Raw genomic sequence first — 20,471 nt, 5'->3', positions numbered from 1 at the left:
TTTTATGTGATACAGGCTGTGTTGCTAATCAGATGTGGTATGTTTCTGTCTTGCAGATTTACCACTGGATTATAGATTTACACGATTTTCCTCAAATAGTTCAGCAACTGCTGGGTACTACCCAAGCCCTCCAAGAGCACTGCTGCCAAATGAGGACTCAGTGATGACGAAATAGTTTCTCAGCTTTTTCCTTAGATAACCCTGTGACCCTTACTTAAACTGCTATCAAATGCTAATTGCTGAAAATGCTGTGTGATGCTTCATAAAATAGAGTGATGGATTAAAGCAGACTCCTGTGTAGATTTGTGTTTCACTTGTTTCTCTAGTCCAGCTGGAACAGGTGAGTGATGCATCCTTCTCTCTAAGTCTTCTGACCACCACTACCACCACTACCTTTCACAAAGTGCTGTTGGCTTTTTCCATGCACTGCCCACAGCCTTCAGGAGAAATGTAATAGTAAAAGCTCATCCCAAGTTACATTCTACATTTTTGAGGACATTTTAGGTACTCTCCCTCAGCCATATTTCAATTAACAGTTGCCTTGGGCAGCCCAGGTTATCACCATACACCAATGTTTTGCAAGCTCTGAGGAATTAATTCTCCTGCTGTTCTTGGAGTGAAAGAAAGACTGAGTCCCAAAGAGAAAGATCATCATACTCAGAGAGAGATTTGAATGGGATTTAGGCAACTGCATGCAGACTGATAATTCAAAAAGCCTTTAAATACTTTGTACTCCTGAAAATGCCTGATCACTCTTCAGCCATAAGGTTCCCTACATGCCTTTTGCTCTTTTGGTCTGCAATACCTCAAGCATCAGAGCTCTTCTGCAGAGGGAGGGAAACCTGCATACATTTCCCTTCTCTGATGGAGTGGATTCAAACCTGCATTCTCCACCTCTCTGGGAAAACCTCCCAAGGGTAGGAAAGCTGTAGCAATCAGCCATCTTTGCTAATTACAGCCTCAGCCAGAAGGGGAGCAAGACTCAAGGCATGAACTGAACAAATGTGATTCTTACCTGCTTATTTAAACAAACAGGATCCTCTTCTCTGTGGATTTAGGTTCAAAGACCTGTTCTCCAGCACTTAGGACAGGAAGAACTCAGTAACTAACACAGCTAGCAGATGCAAAAAGATGTCAAATATTTGTTTAGTCAGCAGTTTTGCCACACTAGGATGGTAGATTTTTTGATAAACTGCCCTCAAAATTTAAATAACAATAAGCAGAAACTTAATTTTCTTGTTTCCAAGGAAAATAACTCACTTTGTTAGGCCTGAATAATTACCAGAATGGATTTAGCTTGTGTCGCCACAGCTCATTCTGTATCTTTGTGGCTTCACTGGCTAAAATATTCTATGTCAGAATCAGACACAAACACTTGTCCACCTCATTTCAAAGATACTGGCCTCTGTCTGCATATTTTTTTTCTGCCTTTACATAACATGTTATTTTTATATTCTTGTGGACTACTGTACTTGCAGGTAATAAACAACATTTCCGGATAGCAAACAACATTTCCAAATAGCATTGAGCATTGGTTTGTTGAAAGGGAAACATAAAACAAACGGGGACAAAATGGAGGGAAACTTCCTTTAAGATAAGGTGAATGAGGAATGAAAATGAAAGCACCATTCACCTCATAAAATACAGGGTGAAAATATTTTACTTAAGATGATAACAGTTTGCAAAATTTGAGTTTATTTGGAAATCTTTTAATTAACATCAATGTCTTCAGCAGTAAATCTGGCTCATGACAGTGCTGTGAGAGCACCGAGAGAGATACCCAGATTAAAATCTCAGATTCCTGATTACAGCATCTTTGAAATTCTAGCCTGGATCAAGTAATCTTCTGCAAATAATTTCTAACTAACTTATGGTGCAAACCCATATTGTGTACCCTCACACTTCTGTTGCTATGAATTTGGAACTGATTTTTTTAGGTTGGGGGTTTTTTTCTTGATTTTTTAAAGAAAACTAATTTGATTGCTATGGAAAATCAGACTAAAAATCTTCTAAGTCCTTGGCTCCTGGTGTCACAGGGGAGAAGCAGTATTTTTTTTTAATGGAAACATGGCAGATTCTAAGGACAGCCTGAACATAAAAGAAGAAATACATGTGCCCATGTTAGACAAAGGCTGTCACCAGCCATTTGCACTTGCTGCCAGAAGGACCTCACCTCACAATAGCAGAGAAGGAAGAGGATAACAGAAAGCTGCTGTAAGCATGACTCCATGTGCCTCTGTAGTCTGTGGCTGCAGAAAGACTTGGAAAAATAACTGATGTGGTTGTCCAAAAAGTAGAGTTCCTCTTAAAGACTCTTCTATTCAAGAATCTGTGAAAATTATAGAGGTCTTATTGCAAAGCAGAGATTGGCAATGAAGGAATGAGCAGGGAGTTGGTGCTGTGGCAAGAGGAGAGCTATTGGAAATGGTGTGAAGAAATAGGGAGAGGAAATGCACATGGCAGAAAGTTGGTAGAGAGCTCGCTGTATGTAATATGACATTGTAAAGACACCATCATTGCTTTTTCCTTATTTCTATCTCTCTTTGTTTTTTTTAACCCCTGGAAATCTCTGAAAGTTCTTGGATTCTCTTGTGAGAGGCCATTGACAGAAAGATTGCCAAAGCGCCTGCAAAACTATCTTGAGCATTGGCAGGGAGACATAAAGTTGTAAAGTTTCCTTGAAATCATCGTGTCTGGTTAGACAACCCTGAAAGCCACAGTTTTGCTTAAAACCAGAGATGAATACCAAGTCTCCTTTGGTGTCTGTTTTAGTATAAAGCACATGTGTCTGGATTTTAAAATAAAGAGAATTTATTTCTGAAAAAAAAAAATGTTCTCTGAATTTACTTTATAGCTCAGCAGCAAAGTGAGAAAGGGGAGATAAGCTTTTCTCAAAGCAGTGCAGGGAGAGGTTTTGCTACAGCCTCAAACAAAACAAAATTTAATATGCTCATCATAAGACATAAAACAACCAAAAACATTAATAAATTAATACCTTTAATACTGATAGGGCAGTAATCTTTGATGCACAGAAGAGCTCAGTGCAGGTTTCCTGACTAGAGCTGCTTCGTGGGAACTGAAGGCTTCTTCATCCCCAGTGAGAAGCTAAATAAACAAAGGCAGGCAGATCGTCTGTGGTGACCATGGGGCACTGCTGGACACAGGATTTGCCCCTTCCCCATGGGAATGATGGGGCTCTCCAGCTCACCTGAGCCCCAGATCTGTGACTGTGCAGTAGCAATTCTTAAGGGAATTCCCAGGAGAATTTGTCTGATGACAGGCACCAGGAACCAGCATTCCCAAATCTAGTTTAAGTCTTTCCTCCTGTGGTCAAGTATGCATTAAATCAAGCCAAGGTAAACAACAGCAGAGTGTAAGAATATGTTACTTAGCAGAGATGGCACCAGTGGGAAGGTGACATCTGAACTTCCCTTTTTCCACCACAGGGATCAAAAACACAGAAAGCATAAAACATAGACATGAACTTGATGTTTTACACAAGTTTTACACAGTTTCTCAGAAAGTCAGGTTTAGAAATAAAGCCACCTCTGTTCAAGCAGGTAGAAGAACCACAACCTTCACCACAGGGATCTGACAGGAAGATGTTGCCTTGGACTTCCCTGGGAAGGGAGCATGGCATGGGGCAGCCTCATCCTCATCCTCACTGGAGGAGCAAGACAGGTTTTACAGAACATTTAAGCGACTGACTTTTAAAACAAAATCTGCCTCCTTCTGTACATATGCCTAGAGGTAAATAGCATTTCAGCTGACTCATGGCATCAGATTTTGGGGGGAAAGCACATGGCTAAGCTACAGGAACCTTACCTCTGTGGAGAGTGCGAGCTGTAATGGTATAATGGCTGAAATGGTGTAGCCACAGACATCTATTGTTAACAACTGGCCAGAAACCAGCCCTTCCAGCAAGCACATAGCTGATCCAGAACCCCCAGGGGAAAGGCTAAATCCCATTATAAATCCAGTTGCCTGTAATTTTGTTTTCTGCAGTTCTAAGTGGAACATCAAACCCCCTTGGTGAGTCACAGGAAAGAAAAAGAAAATAAAAGAGGTTTTCTTTTGAATGTTTTTGGTGCAAGAAACAAATCCTGTTTTTTGGTAAGCATTATAAATAGAAATGTTTAACTGGAAAACGGAGCCTGGATTAGGGCCAAAATAAGATGGAATCCAGGAAGTTAAACAGACTCGGTGATTTCCAGCCCTAAAAGCCTGCTAGCATCTTTTCAGAGCAAACTGGGGATTCCTGTCTGCAGGACTGTGGCCAGCACGGCTGGTCATGTTCCTGAATATGGGACAAAGGTGTGAGGTAAATCTTTCCAGTATGAAGCGGGTACCCACGGCCGTTCTGTGGCAGCCATGGCAAGACCACAGAGGTTTCACAGCTGGCCAGATGTCACAGTTCACAGACGGGCAAACATCTGAAGCAGCACGTTTAACTTCTGTCCCGCTGCAGCTAAACTGATTTAATCAGAACGGTGCTAAAAATCCCTCATGCCTCCCACTCCCGCTGCCACAGCGCACACGTGGCTCTCTCACACATGGCCATAACGACTTTTAAGTGCTTGCACGGGGGTGAGAAACCATCACAGCCACTTCAAAATGATGTGATGGCTTCCAGCCCCTTCTGCAAATTAGAGGGTGCGAGACACAAAATGGTAGCAGCACAAACAGCAGCTCCAACAGCCCAGCCAGAGCAGATTCTCCAGCCAGAAAGGTATTTCTGCTTTCCACTGGCTACTAGATTTTGAGAAAGAATACTTAAACACTCCATTTGATTCCTCCTTAAAAGGAACTTACATTCCTTTTAAGAGTGAAGAAAATCATAAACCACCTTACACTGTATACAGGAAAAAAAAAGGAAAAAAAAGTGTTCTTGTTCTAAGTTTATGAGAGTGATATTTTGAGGGTGTATTTTAGGAAATAAGCCCATTAACTTTCAGTAAACCTTGTTCTGTCACAACACTAAATGAACTCTAAAAATTGAGACTCCGTGTGCCTAATAAATTTGTATTAAATGATTAATTTCTAAAGCCTCCACAATCTCTGAGGAATAAAAGTACAGGTGAATATAGCAATTATTTTCTTGCCTTGTCTCAAAATAATCCCTGAGAGTTTCAGTTTCTTTCTATGTCATCCCCTGTAACCTCAGCCCGCAATGAAAAATTAAATTTGCACTCCTGAGTGCTAAGCAGCCTGTAAATTTTATTAAACCAGAGAAAGAGATGCTACTGTAAATTTTGTGAAAAGAAAGAATATGTTATTAAATTAAGAGATTAAAAAATTCTTTATCTTATTCTGACAGAAGCCTCAAAAATGCTTACTGGAGGGCTGCTGTTGAAGCCGATGCAGCAATGTTGGAGAGAGCAGCAGTGAACTTCTTCTATCCCTGTTTTCTCCCTCAAAGCTGTCCAGAAAATGTATGCACATGAACAGTCATCAATTAAAGGGTAGGATGCCATGACATGGGAACTCAGAGACTAAGGGAATGAGGAATTATCTGCATTTCATAGGAGGGGTGGAGTTTTAGCTCAATTTAAAAAAATTAGGCACTCATAGGCAGTAAGCAGGGAAATCTCTAGACCAGTAGTAGACAGGTGATGAAAAATGGAGTATAAATGAAGGCCAAGGACAAAAAGGCTGAGGGTCAGCATGAGCTGACAATAATAGTTCAACAGGGCAACACATGGCTAGAGGGTACCAGGGAAAGGAGTTCACAGATATCTCAGAAAATAATAATTACCAAAATACATCTACTGTGTGGGATTTCCCTCTTTCCTTTAATCTTTCCCCTGTTACTGTGCAGGACTTGGAGATACCTGGTACATTACTGATAATAATCCATACACAAAATGAGGGTGAAAAAAAGTAACCTGAATATGATTACATGAATTTAAGAAAATAGACTTAATGTCACCCTTGAGTCTTGGCTGCAGTAAATAGAACACAGTAAATCAGAGGGAGAAGATTACAAAGAGAAATGGAGAATCTGCGACAAGTTTGAATACAGTCTCTGAGACAAACCTTTTTCATGCACATAAGGAAGAGGAGAGAGACATGGGACTATGAAACTCTAGAACTGGGGTGGGGATAAGTAAGCAGCTTGCAAAAATTTTCATGAATTCCAGCAGCTATTTTGTTGTCTGCTTGGCTTTCTGCATACCAAGTGACTCCATAAAATTGGTGGATTCTAGCCTTAAAAATGGATTTCACTGAAAACAGCATTCTACAAGTGCTGTGACATATTTGGCATCCAGAGAGGGAGGTTGTGGCAGTCAGCTGTAAGAGAACACTGATGAAGTCTGGCTTTGGAAGATTCCTCTTGGTATGAGTATTAACAGTTTGTGCTCCCAGGGGATGTTGCTTGGCTTATAACATCAAAGAAATTTGGAGGTAAAGAAGTTGACCCTCATCATACATGTTGAGAAAGGTCACACATTTGAAAACACAAAGTAACAACCAGTTGAAATAAATAAGAAGCCACACTCTGCTGGAGAGTTGCCCCTCTGCAACCTGTTTTGGTCATCAGTGGAGAAAAGAAGGGATATGTGCTAAAGAGCAAGCAGGCCAGTTAGGCAGATGGACAGCTGCTAGAAGAAGATAAACCCTGTTGACATCTACAACAATGTAAAAGCAGTAATGTGGATTCTGCTGTTTAAAGGCACAGAACAGATGATGGAAGTAATTTTTTATTGGATCAAGGTATTTCTTGGCATTTCCCGTTTAAGTGCCTAGGTACCTGCTTTATGGCTACTGTCTTGCTGACACGTCTCAGGACCATGAATCTGTCTCCACTCACCAACGTTTTACCTCTGATCACTGATGCTGCAGCTTCCCATTCCTTAAGAAATCTGCAGGATTTTTTTTTTCATCAGACTTCCTCTCTGTTGGCCTCAGGCTAAACCAGGCTGAACACATGGTGAGAGCAAGAAAGAGGGAAAGAAGGGAAATGTAAAGCAGAGAAAGAAGTCCCATTTACATACAAAGAAGAGCTGTTTAGGAAACATCTAGTGTTTTCCCCTTCCAGCTACCCTACTGATAGTTTGGCTGCTATGAAGTAGAAGAGTAAAAGGCTGCATCTGTGGGAGAGAAGTACTTCCAGTCTGTAGATGTAGAAGCAGATGAAGGATTTTCCTGGGAGAGAAACTGCTTTGTGCCACACTGAATGTGCCCCAACCAGACAGGTATCCTGATGAGCTTAGACTAGATTTCCAAATTTCCAAAATCTGATGGGAATGAGCACTAAGAATCAGAAGTTTTCTGATTCTTAAGGCTGATTTCAGGGAACTTCTTTTCATCCTAGTTTTGGAGCTGTAACTATTTCTGTCCATTGCCTGCAGTGAGCCAGAACCCCAAATGTCCAAGTAGTAAATTGAAAGAATCACGCAACAGCCTCATAAACTTGAAGGATGTAGCAGGAACAACCAAGCTGGGACACTGTCTGGTCCACACCCTGGTTGGAAAATAGGAGATAGCCAACATTCTCCCATATAAGGGATAAGATTGGAAAATTAGAACTGCCTTCATGTGGCTCTAATAAAGTCCAAGGAGAAGAGCTGGGCAGAGCATCTCAGATCAAGAAGGGCAGAGTGAGCAATATGCAAGCATCCAGATTTGCAGTTCTGCAGGTCAGCTACAAGAAGAGACTGCCGTAGTCCTCTTGTCCTACAGGTTTCAGCTCACAGCACTGAGATCAGAAATCATCACAGCTGGACACAAAAGGCAAAGAAAACACAAGGGTTATGGTCATAACCAAATCAATTGTTTTGAAGAATTACTGAAAGAATCTGGAGAATTTTTTGTTTCACTCACTTTTTATTCGAAGAGTTTTGTCACTTAATGGCAACTGTAGAATTGTCTCTTACATGGAAATTAGAGACCAAAGAGATCACATAGAGAACACAGGATCTTTAGTGAGAGGCGGGTACCTAAAACAATAAAAAATCTCAAACCAAAATAAACAAAATCAATCAAACAAGCAAAAGAAGACAAAAGAAGTCCCAAGCACACAGAGGAAAATTCAAAGAAGAAAAAATGCTATTGCATAGACTGGGCAGGAAGAAAGAAAAGGATGGCCAAAGCTGCATATGTGGAACAGGTAGAATGAAATACAGCTTCCCTCTTTAGGCTAACATCTTCAGTCAGCAAGGAAGAGAAACAAATTCCAAACATTCAAACTCCAAAAAGTGAGAATCAAAGGCTTTTAAGAGTATGAAGCATCAGCAGACACTTGGTGTCTGCCCCAGAATGAGCCCTACATCACTTGCTCCATGTGGTCCTGCTGCCTTCCTTTTTCCCTGTCCTACTGAAGCAACTGGGTTTGTTTCCTCTTCACGTCCTCATGATCCAGTTGCCAATTCAGCAGGAAAGTAAAGTGTGTTTCCCTCTCCTGCAAGCCAGATAACTGCTGGGCTTTCTTGGAAGCTTTTCATTCTCAAAGAAGAAAGGATAAATATTACCAAGAGGTGGCTGCTCACAGTGTCTCTGATGCCACAGAAATTTTCAAGACATGCACTGCACTTAGGTGCACAGTGATTTCTCTGAGTGTGACCTAAAAAATTTGCCATTGTTGGAAAAGAGCATGTTTCTCACATATGCTTGGCTGAGTCACACAGACACCAGACATTGCATGTAATGAGGCTTGCCATAAAGACCAAGGAAAAATAATGAGCATGTGACGTAGGAGTAGAACAGCATCTGACCTGAACAGTTTTCAAAAACTTTCCATGAAACATACTCTGCACAACTGGCCAAGTCAATGGTCTTAGCTCCCGTAGGTAAATTTAGTTCCTTTCCCAAATCCATTCTGGAGCAATGCCACCCAAAAGGTCAGGTTGCTGTACATTTCAGTGGCATATGATGCAATTTAGGGAAATGACAGCTACAAAAACTATTAACTTCAGTGGGACTTTACCAATAAAACAAAATAAAATTTTAAAATAATGGAGAAAAAAGGAACAAAAAACAAACAAAACTAGGGGTTTCCTACTTGAAAGGAGAAAGGGAGTGAGAGATTTCAGGGACAGAAGCACCAGAGGAATGGAAAATATATGATGGTATGTTACTGAGTCAGTCATTTAAACCTACTTTATGCTTGGTGGCAAGAACAGATAGCCTAGGGACATGATTCATCACATCCTAATGAAGACATCTAAAACAGGTCAGATGAATTCTGCTGTAAAGGAATTTATTTTTCTCTGCAGTGTTATAAACAGTCTAACGTGACTAGATCAGAGGTAGTTCCCAGTCCAGGATAGAACAAAAGTGCATGACACGTTCAGAGGTTAGATGGATCCCACCCAAAGCTGCTGCTCCAAATTGCCATTGTTTCATTGTTTAACTGTTTTCTTCTTGCTGTCAGCGCTGAATTCACTGGCATGCAGCAAGGCCAGCAAACCATTGAGAGAAACAGCCTCAGCAAAAGGAGCTATGCCCATGGCTAAAGAAGTGAAGGGCAGAAGAAGATCAAAGATGATCTGTGATCTTGCCTGTGCAAGTAGCATTTTGAACATAATCACACGAAACAGGACCTTGACAGGTCATCTGGTCCACCCCTTGCTCTGAGGCAATATTCATCAGACTTTCTAGCTCTGAACTCTTCTTGTCAAATATATGTCCAACTTGCACTTAAAAAGCCTCCAGGGGAGAGAGGTGCTGTTCACTTCTCCTTAAAAATACTTTTTTTTTTTTTATCCTAGCTAGCCTAAATTTCTCTTACTGCATTTTATATGCATGAGGATAAGAGATTATTATCTTCTTTTTAGCAGCTTTTACATAGCTGAAGGCAATCTTCCTCCAGCTTCTATTCCTAAGGCTTTTTTCAGGAATTTTTTTCAGTCTTTCACTGTACATGATGCCTGCTAAAGCTGGGGCCATTTTCATTTCAAAATTACCGGTGGCAATGCTGAAATTGATCCAGTGTGGACAGATCAGTACAGAGATCCATGCACAGACAAAGGGCAGGATTTCAAAAGCCATCCAAACATTGTGCTTCTCAGAATTGTAAGGGCTAATTCCATTTAACTTAGTCAGGTACTGAACATATTTACATAGCTAATGATGCAGACATGTGAAAAGTACTTAAATGCCTTCCTCCTGATCACTTTAGGCACCCTGGTAATTTTAGAAATTCCAGTAGAATCAGCCTATCCACCACATCTGGACTGACTATGAGGTCTGAGGCTCTTAACATGTTCATTTGTATCATAGCCTCAATATTTTACAACTCTACTATCAGTTCAGTGGATCCTAATACCATTCAAATAGGCATTCAGAAAGATATCTTCTAAAGATTAATCTAGTGTTTGCATGACTGAAACTGAAGCACTTTGTGCTTTAGGCATGTCATTACTGGTGAAAAAGCAAGGCTCCATTCCAGGTTCTGGCACTGCTCTTGGAGTTTGCAGCAACAACATGTGGATCCCTTCTCTTTAGGGATGAGACTGTCAATAGATATTGCTGAGAAATACACCAGAAATGGAAGGGTGAAGGGAAATGTGTAGTATCTGGTTTTGTCTAGCTTCCATAAGTTTATTAGTCCTGATAGGACAGCAGCAAATCACAATTTAAATCACAATGAATCTCTCTAAAACCATCCTCAGAAAATACAGATTTTGCATTTTAGAACAGGAAACTGAGCACTTATGAGCCTGCTGACTGATTCAGTAACACCAGTAAACACATTACTGAAATGAGGAATATGCTTTGTGAGACATAAGCTTCAGGTAATTGGAGACCATCCTGATCTATCACATGTAAATATTTTTATTTTCATTACATAGTCGATGAAATATGCTCAGCTTTCAAAACCTAACAAGCATTCAGAATTCTTCACTCCGAACTTTGTCTTGGCAATAGTGACTGAGAAGGAATGTTCCAAAGGATCATTTATTTTATCCTCTTTCATATTACTTTCTGAAATATCTTCAATTGTGTGGCTATGAAAAATGTCGGGATGGCTGACTTGAACAGTCACGGCGTTTCACTTTTATGTTTTTCTTCTTTTACATGGGAAGCGTTAACGTAAGTAGCCACACCATACTTACAAGAACAGATTGACAAATCGGCTTTTTGTTTCTTGGCTGGCTTGAGGGGACTTTTGGGTGGGAGGTCTTATTCCTGTCATGCAGCATGGTGACAGCAGCAGGGATGGACAATGAATATGAATGGGACACCCGGGATGCTGTCACCTCCACAGCCACCCTGCCCGCCCCGTGGTACCGCTGCCGTACTCTCGAGCTCCAGGGAATCTTCTGGTGTTGGAACCAAAACATTCCCTGCGGAGAAACGAGCCCTCCCTCCAAAAGGGAGAATTAGGGCATTTCCGTGAAGTTCGAGCCGGGGAGGAACGGGCGGGGGAGGAAAGCCGTGTGCGCGCCAGGGATAGACAAACACGGGGGCACACTCGGAGCGAGCGGAGCGCCCGGGCCGGGCCGGGGCAGCGGCGGGGCGTTCCAGCGCGCCGGGCCGCCATGGCGTGAGGAGGAGGAGGAGGAGGACGGGGAGAGGTACGGAAGGAGGGCGGGGAAGCGGGAGGTGGAGCGGGAGGGGGGAGTCACTTTCTTCCTGCGCTGAAAAACGCACCCCTCACCCCCCTCCCCGCTCCGTCCCCCGGGGCTGCGGAGGAGAAACTTTCTGACGGACGCTCGGAGCCGGGCGGGGGCCGCGGGCGGTGAGTGCCCGTGCGGGGCCGGGGCCGCGGGCGGTGAGTGCCCGTGCGGGGCCGGGGCCGGGGCCGGGGCCGCGGGCGGTGCGTGCCCGTGCGGGGCGGGCAGCGCTCCCGCGCCTCCATCGCGCTCCCGGCTCCCCGCGGCTCCCGGGGCGGGCGCGCCGCTGGCCGGAGCGCTTGGAAGGCACGGTGAGTCCGAGCGCTACACGGTCCCCAGGCCCGGGGCAGCGGCGGGAGCGGCTCCAGGTGCCGGCGGGGCCGGGGCGTCCCGCGGGAGCAGCCCCGGGCACGGACGGGCTTTTCCCGGCTGGGCTGGCCCCGGCGGAACGGAGCTGCTGTCGGGGCACCGCAGGACGGCCCCGCAGCCCGGGGGAGGTGCGTGGGACGTGGCGCTTTCTGTGCGAAGCTTCACCTGCGGGCGCCGTGGGTAACAGCTCTGCTCCTCCGCAGCACCGGGACCGCGCAGCCTCCGAGTCTTTAGCCGAAGAGTTCAGCCTCCCAAACATGCGAGTGTGAAAGGTAAGCAGTAGCATCCTTGTCTTGCACCTAGGCAAGCTGAGAGACAGGAACAGAGCGACTTGCCCGATGCAACTTCCTGCCACTTCTTTTTTATTTTTTTTTAATTGGGAAAGTTTTAAGTGAGCTGGGACCAGAGCTGTCAGTCAGCCCGGGAAGCTCAGTCTTCTCAGCCCCAGGCAGCGAGTTGCAATTCCTATAGCTAGTGTTGTATGAAAGGGGTGCATCATCACTTGGTGTGTCTCATGCCAGCTCTTAAAATTCAGTTTGCTATGAATGAAAGTCACCACCCTCTCTGTTCTTCTGTCACTCGCTCTTGAAGCAATATAAAACTGTGATATTTTCCTGTGTTTTCAAGTTGGAGTGGCTTTGGTTTTAGCCATAAGCAATAGCAACATAAAAAGTAGTCACAACTGTGAATAAAATACAAAAAATATTGCTCGACCCTGGAGATTTTTCGGTCACGCTAAGAAGATCAACTGCAATTTAAATAACACTAAAATTTTAATGTAGTCTAAACAATGACAAAGAAAATCTCAGCCTAAATATTGCCACATTATGTTTATCATGCCAACTATTATTATAACTCAGTGGAGTATTTCAAAAAAAGGAACAATTCAGCTGAAGGGCAGCAGTGGGAGTCAATAATTCAGATGCTGTTTATTACTCTGAAAGACTCTAGCTGGGTACCCTCAGGCAAGTCACTCCACCTCCCCATGGCTCTCTTTTCTTCCTCATAAAACAGATAAATGTGCTTGCTTGCTTCACAGGGGTGTTGAGAAGTTGAATTAATTAATTAGTTTCATAACTACTTGTAGATCCTTGGCTACATCATTCTACTGAAGTGCTAAGTATTATTTCAACTAAGAGTTCCCTTACTGTGTCTCATCACTTATACGTGTTTTTTAAAGTGACCTGAATTTGTTGAGTTTTTAGGGGAAATCAACAAAGTAGCAGTTTTGGATTGGCATTGTCTTGACTCTCTGTAAACTTCACCGGGACTTGAAACCAAAATATACTAACCACAGTGTATTTTAATGGGGCATGGCTACTGGGCCTTTAAAAATGTCTTTTTCTTGTTATTCAAAGTAAGTTCTTGCCATTATTGTTTTGTTTGAAGTGTTGTGAAGTTTTGCATGATTTTGAATTGCCATGAGAAACACCTGAGTGCTCTTAAGATAATATGAAAGATATGAGAATAGCTTTTAAACACATCTGTATTCTCTGCTGTGAGCACTGACCTCAGAAGACAATTGGTGCTGATTTTCCACTACACATTGATATACAGTCTCCTTTACAACCTGTTCTCTGGTTATAGAGAATGTTGCAAGAAAGAAATGTATAAACTGAACCATTGATTACCTATGGTAAAAGTTGATAGATTTTGGTTGTCTAGGCAAACTCAGTTTTTACTGTAGTATATATTAGTTATTGTAACAAGGTATTGAGTAAATATCTGCACTACAGTGGTGAGGAAAATGCATTTTATTACCTGGCCAAATGTTAGATGTGATTTTTATAGGTTGCATACAGTTATAAGTAAAAATGAGTAGCTGAAAGCAGGTTTTAGAGTGACATCTTTGGCTTGGTACTTTTTAAAGGCTCATGAGGTCTGTGTGTACCGTTTCTTTTCCTCAAGGACAATGACAGTACATAAGCTTTTTTTAAAACTGAATTCAAGTGAAACCTAGATCAGAGATGGTAAAAAGTGGTTCATATCACCAGGCAGCTGTTCGCTTGTGAATGAACATAGGAAGTTTGTATCTTGGTAGAGAAATGATCACATCCATCAGTACCCAGCAGTCTGAGCAGTGAAAACTAGGGTTAAATAAGGAGGTAAATGTCCATAAAACTGAAGTGTCCCTTCTCTTAGAAGTGATTTCATTTAACTAAAATTCAGTCACATTCTTAGTTTGTGTATGGAAACTTGCACATCTGGCACCCACAGCATACTATAGCAATGAGCAGAAATAAATCTAGTTACTATTGCTATTGTTCCTGGATATTTTGCAAGAAATAAAGCCGGGGGGGGGGGGGGGGGGGTGCTGAAGGAATTAAAAAATAAAGAAAAAAACCCAGCTTTCTGTGACCATTGTTTTCTTGCTTAGACTGGGTAATCCAAGTGTGTGGTGAGTGAAAGAGGTTATGACTTTTTCTTAGCAAATTGTATTTAATTGGTAAATACGGCATCTCAGCAGCAAGTTTGTCCTGGCTGTTCTCACCTTCTTTGCTGTCTCCATTCAGCTGAGGTAGATCAAAGAGCATAGCTACAGCATTGTATTCTCCTAAAGCTGTTAAACCATGGTGCTGGTTCACATTCAAGACTATAGCCATATACTTGATATAAATAATTTACTAATAAATAGTTTAGTATAAATAATTCTGCATTTGACTCCCTTTGAGCCCGTTTTCTGTTTATATGGGTAAACTTTGTACTGATGTCTCTTCGCCCAGCTGGGATAGGGTGAGGTCCTACAGTGCTGCATTAGTAAACCCCCAAGCCCTTGTGCACTGCCCTTTGAGCAGATTCTGCAGTGTGCTCAGGATAAGAACTGGGCAAATAAGCCTGCTAGGAAAAGGGAAATTTAGCAAATGCCACCAGAGATCTCTCTCTTGAATGCTTGGTCAGTAAAAGTTTAGCAGAAGTAAAGTGCTGGTAACTGAGAGCTGACCGAAGGGGTCAGGTAATTTTGGGAATCACACAAAGGACAGAGCACTGGAAGTGCATTCTCACATCAGGTGCTGGCATGACACTTTCATCCACTCTTGGGACATGGTCAAGTGTGGAAGCACAGGTACAATGTGACTATTATGTACACAGTCTGAAATTACCTTTGTTTGGTCTTTCTTTCTGTTTTTCCTCTTGCTTAGACTGACAGTATACAAGAGGAATCAGCAGTAGCATTGTTTAGAGTGGTCAAAGCATTGTAGGTAATTTGACTTTGGTAGGTGTTGTATTTCAGTACAAGAGAAATGTAATTTTAACATACAAGCTCTTTTACCATGGTTGTCCTGGTTTATGCTTTTATTTTGTGGAGGGTTTTATCAGATATATTAAGAATTCTGAACCTTTTATATAAACCTGGTATGCGTTCTTCAGTCTTCTAATCAAGTGGCTGCTAGAGTTCTTAAAGTATTTGAAAAGTTGTTCACAAGCATTTCTATGGATATCATGTTCCTTTTAATCATATCCTTGCAATCATGGTTCATCCCACCTTTTACCAAAATGATCTGTCCAGTTTCAGTTCTGCTATGAGAGCCATGCCTGCACAACTTACAGTCAGAAATGAGATCATAAGATTCCAAATTTCAAAATTAACCCATAATTTAATGGTTGTGTTGACACCTGCTCACAGATTGCTCATGCACACTGCGAGTAACTAAATTTTGCAGGAACCATGGAGCTCTTTAACTCCATCTGCAGCTGAGATTTCTATCCTTGAAAATGTAATGACCACATTTTTCAAGGCTTTTGTTTAGGGTATTCTGGGGAGCACTGGGAGAACAATAATAGCCCTGAAGGAACTACAGGACAATACATTTTATTGTCTGTCCCAGTTTGTACCCTGAAAAAAGCAGTTGCATATGGGTGTGTGTGTATTACATCTATGGAGAGAGAGAGAGGGGAGCTATGTGCTCTACCTCTCTGTGGAGAAACCCTAGATAATGACCTAACAGCAGAATTGTATCAATAACAGTGAACAACACACTCATCTGTAGAGAGATGCAGTGACCAGGTAGGGTGATACACTTTAGGTCTATAAGCACAGTGACATTTATCCTGTAACAAATGAACCAGTGCTCTGCTGTGTGAGTACACATTTGGGGTCTGCATACTCACACTCTAAGGTTATCTGTAGATAATATAAAAGTAAGTGTTGGTTTAAATTGCTTAGATTACAAACTCCTTAGGTTCAGAAACTGATTAGCATCAGCATATTTGGACTTTGCAGGTGCTCCTCTGTGCTGCCACAATAATTTAACATATATGATTGCCATGGTTTTATCCCAGCTGGCAACTCGGCCCCACACAGCCACTTGTTCCCTCCCTTTAGTAGGCTGAGGGAAATAATTGGAAGAATTAAAGCGAGAACATTTGTAGATTGAGATGCAGTCTGTATAACAGATAAAAGCCACACAAAACAGAGAATTCATTCACCACTTCCTGGGGGTAGGCAGGTGTTCAGACATCCCCAGGAAAGCACATCCCCAGGCTCCATCACATGGAATGGTTACTAGAGAAGACAAATGCCACAACTCTGAATTCTTCTCTCTTTCTTCTTCTTTCTCAATATTGTATGCTAAGCATGACTTCTTATGTTACGGAATATCCCTGTGGTCAGTTGGGATAAACTGTCCCCTCCCAGCTATCCCCTCCCAACTATCCCCTCCCAACTCCTTGTGCATCCTCAGCCCCATTGCTGGTGGGGTGGGGGGGAGAGACAGAAAAATTCTTGACTGTATAAATGTTGCTCAGCAGTAACTAAAACATCCCTCAATTATCAACACTGTTTCCAGCACAAATCCAAAACATAGCCTCTACCAGGTACTATGAAGAAAATTAACTCTACCCTAGCCAAAGCCATCACATGAAAATAACAATAAAGTGTTAATATAGTTTTGTGTGCAACACTGTGTCATAAACAGGATATGGAAGCATAGTTAAAATGAGTTTTGGTCCCATAGCAACTGAAGGATATGATGCATTTTAGAATTCCTGTCTATTAATATGAAGTTCTGTGGAAATGCTTTACAGATAACAAATAATATCTTAAGCTACTCAAGTTTGTAGTTTTAGATACAGAGAGTGAGAACTGGTTTTGTAACACTCCAGCAGAATCGCATCATTTGTTTACAACATCTTGAAGACAATCAAATGAAAGACAATTTAAACAATTAGCAGGGAATATTAAAACTGTTAATTATACATGGTCAAGAACAACAAATAAGGGGGCTTAAAACATTTGCAAGTATTTGGAAGAGTAAAGGTCAAGGCTAGCAAAGTAGAGTTAGTTGGAAAGAGGATAAAAGTTAAAGTCTGAAATCAAAACACTTGTTTTGGTAGCAGAAGTTTCTGGTGTTGTAATCAGCCGCCTCAGAAGTGAGGGAAGATGGATGGCATGCAATTCCCTGGGGCGGGTTAGGCACAAGGAGGAATTCTGGCAGCAGTAAATTGGCTTTCCTCTTTTGCATGTAGGATTATTTTTTCCTGTCCTTTATTTGTGCCTCCTGGGCATTGCCATTGCCGTGTGAAGTTTTTCCAGTTCCTCCTGCGCTCCGTGGCTGTACCACTGATCCACACAGAAGCTGCAGCCTGGCATTTGGTTCTCTCCAGAAGAGGCATTCTGTTCCCTTGCTCCCTTCTTGTGGCGGGTGGTTGTGCCTTAGGGCTGTGGGCTGCTCTCAGAGGAAACCCTAAACATCGTTCCTGGTACCTAACTCCAAAGGGTTCGCAGCCTTACTGACCCAAGTGGGCCTCTTTGCCAGGGCCAGGAAGATGAGTTATTTCTCAGTCCTTGCCAAAGGAATATTGTTTCACCACCCAGACTGTGCAGGAGCCTTTGTGCTGTGTTTCCGAAGTGCCTCTTACTGTCATAGCCCTACACCCCAGAGGTGCCCCACGTGCTGTAATAGTGTAACACGTGGATGAGTGGTTTGCTTGGCTTCTGGGACATTAATGGAGCAAAGGTAGGGAGTATATCCTCTTGGCCTAAATGAAAATTCTCAAACTGCCTTCCTATAGTGTTAACATCTGTGAAAACACTTCTAAAGTAAAAAACAAAGCCTAATTTTAATTATTGAAATGGCCTTTTAAAATTATGTCAGCACAGGATACAGTGCTGGTGTTCTAGAAGGAATTTTTCTCTGGTAGCTTATAGTTTTAAGCCTTCAGTGGTAAAAGTGATTGGGCTTTCATTCACTGAATGTGGATGCCTTTACAGGCATGTCTGCACTGGTTGGGAATGATCATCTGCAGGATTCTAGATGTCAAAATTACTTCTTTACTCATTCTACAGAGTGAGATATGGAATAAAAGATCCTGGTAAGGGTTAGGAATAGTCATATTAGTGCAACCAAAAAATGAGAAAGCATTTTATACAGGAGGATAAATTGTAAAATAGAAGGAAATTCTAAATTCCCAGATTATGGTTTGGACATGCAGACTATTTAAATCATGTTTTCTCTTGAGGCAGAGAGAAGATTATGTGTGTATGTGTGCATGCTCTGTTAATTTATATCATTTATATATACTGTGATAAAATAGACAAATAAGCTTTTACCTGGAAGGAATGAACACATGAAACTTCCATCACAGATGTCTTACAGATCCTACTGTGAACTTATAAAAATATTTTGCAGTTGCTGTCTTACCTGTAGCATGGTGGAGAATGAATGCAACCCTCCATTCTCCTGGAATTATGGTCTGACACAGCTGTGTCCTGCTCTACACAGATCCATTTTATTTTGTGTTAGATCAAAGGACAGACACAAGTTTAAATCTTGACTGCTGACAAGATGGCATATACTGATAATCCCTGTAGGAACTGGCTGTTTCTGGTTGCCATTGGGATTTTCATAGCACAGCTGTTAGTCAGACATAAAAGCTGATAGAAACTTCTTTCAAGGTATTTCTAATCATTTCAGAACAAGTGCAGTACTAACACCTGGGTACCTGATCTGTGCTTTATTTATGGCAGATGTAATTCTGAATTATTTTTGGGATTTCTGTATTTAAGTTTTGAAATACCTTTGAAATTATATAATTGCAGCATGTTTTTCATAGTGAAAAAACCAGAGGAAGAAATGAAGTCATGTCCCCTGGTGGTTAAGGTTGTAGTAGGTGTTTTTCAAGTTTTAAGCAGTGATTTTTACACCTTTCCAGTGTTTTTATTGGAGAGCCATAAAGTCACTGGTTTTAGCTCACCAGTCAAAAGGTGGGTGAAGGACTCCTGGCTGCTCCTCTCTCTTGGGACATGGGAGTTTGTTGAAAGCGAAGGGAGACGACCCATCTTTGTTGATCAGCATCGACTCCGATTTATTGATCAAATCAGTCACCCTTTATAATAGTGTTAATTAACTTCATGCATATTGCAAAATCTGAGCTCACGATAGGCTACAGAGAAAACTCTAACCCCTCCTTTTGTCCACAATACCCGTGGTTGTTTATTGAAACCAAAATGAGTGTTCTCACTGTGATATGAAGAGTTCTCAAAACCTTCATATCTGTTCCCAGAGCAGCCAAGGACTGTTATGAGAAGACTGTCTGAGAATCCTGCTGTTTATAGAAAAGGTGCCTGAGAACCTAGTTATTTACAAAATCAAGCCTGGGAACTGCTGCTTTACAGCTGCCTTTTACTTTCCCCTCAGCTGTATACCTTCATGGCCTCTTTCTTTAAGCCACGCTTGAACCACGCTCTCCACAGGAGTTTCCCACCCTGGTGTCCTGCTTTGGAAGGGTCCCAACAGTACCGCTTGTTGATGTGGAAGCTATCCAGCATGGGACTTCAGTCAACAGATTGATTGTGATCATTACAGCCCAAAGATAAGTTTATAGTTTTATTGGCTCTGCCCCATCATGCGCCTAATTATGCTGCATTGGATATGGTTCTCTGGAACCAAGTGGCAGTATATATATGGGAATTAGTCTCCATTGACCCTTTCAGCTCTCTGTTTTCGTGGACTTATCCTGCATTCTTTAGTACCAGAATGTCATTGCATTCAGTTAGAAGACTAAATTGCTCTCCCATTCTTAAATATGTTTACAAAATATTTAGATTGGTGGTGAAACTGACTTTGTTGAACAAAACAGCTCTTCAGTTGGTGTAACTGGCATGATTTTAGAATTCTAGCATTATATAATGTTACCAAAAATTCCAACTGATATATTCCATGTTATAGATTCTGCATCTCTCATCAGCAACAAAGTCAATTGCAATGTGTGTGAAAAGATATTTCAGATATTTGGACCAAGTGCAAAAAAAAAAAAAAGAGATCTTACAGAAGTTTGCTTTTCTCTGCTGTGATCTAACCTACTGCTTCTTGTGTTACATTTTGGTAGTTGCACATCCCTCTCCACTTAATGGAACAATATTCCACACACCTCTCATTGCAATGTTATCCAATAATTTCATAGTTTTGATAGGACATAATGCGTTTCTGGTGATTGACCATTTCTTGTTGAAATACCTATGACCTTCTCACCTGTTTTAGCACTGGGTTCTAAAATTGCTTATTTTAGTTTTAATACCAGTTCTTGTGATGCAATTTGTAACAA

The 20,471-nt window shown here is 41.8% G+C and overlaps 2 protein-coding genes across 3 annotated transcripts in view; both read left to right on the top strand.

Moving 5' to 3' along the window:
• The window catches only part of NT5DC1 (5'-nucleotidase domain containing 1), a 128,381-nt gene extending 125,582 nt beyond the window's left edge, over positions 1–2,799 (top strand). The window contains exon 12 of the mRNA XM_059469434.1: positions 57–2,799. Within this exon, the coding sequence (XP_059325417.1) occupies positions 57–175 (119 nt within the window). The 3' untranslated portion in view covers positions 176–2,799. The remainder of the gene's footprint in view (positions 1–56) is intronic.
• An 8,744-nt stretch (positions 2,800–11,543) lies between these two features.
• Positions 11,544–20,471, top strand: part of DSE (dermatan sulfate epimerase) — a 34,864-nt gene continuing 25,936 nt past the window's right edge. The window contains exons 1-2 of one of the 2 annotated variants that reach the window (XM_059468671.1): positions 11,544–11,683; positions 12,131–12,199. The gene's annotated coding sequence lies outside the window, so the exon portion shown is untranslated. Of the gene's footprint in view, positions 11,684–11,787; positions 11,870–12,130; positions 12,200–20,471 lie in introns of those variants that run through there. The other variant, XM_059468673.1, reaches the window with a different exon arrangement.

This window comes from Ammospiza nelsoni, chromosome 3 (genome assembly GCF_027579445.1).
Source record: "Ammospiza nelsoni isolate bAmmNel1 chromosome 3, bAmmNel1.pri, whole genome shotgun sequence".
In the NCBI taxonomy this organism is placed as follows: Eukaryota; Metazoa; Chordata; class Aves; order Passeriformes; family Passerellidae; genus Ammospiza; species Ammospiza nelsoni.
This window is presented reverse-complemented; position numbering and strand designations above follow the sequence as displayed.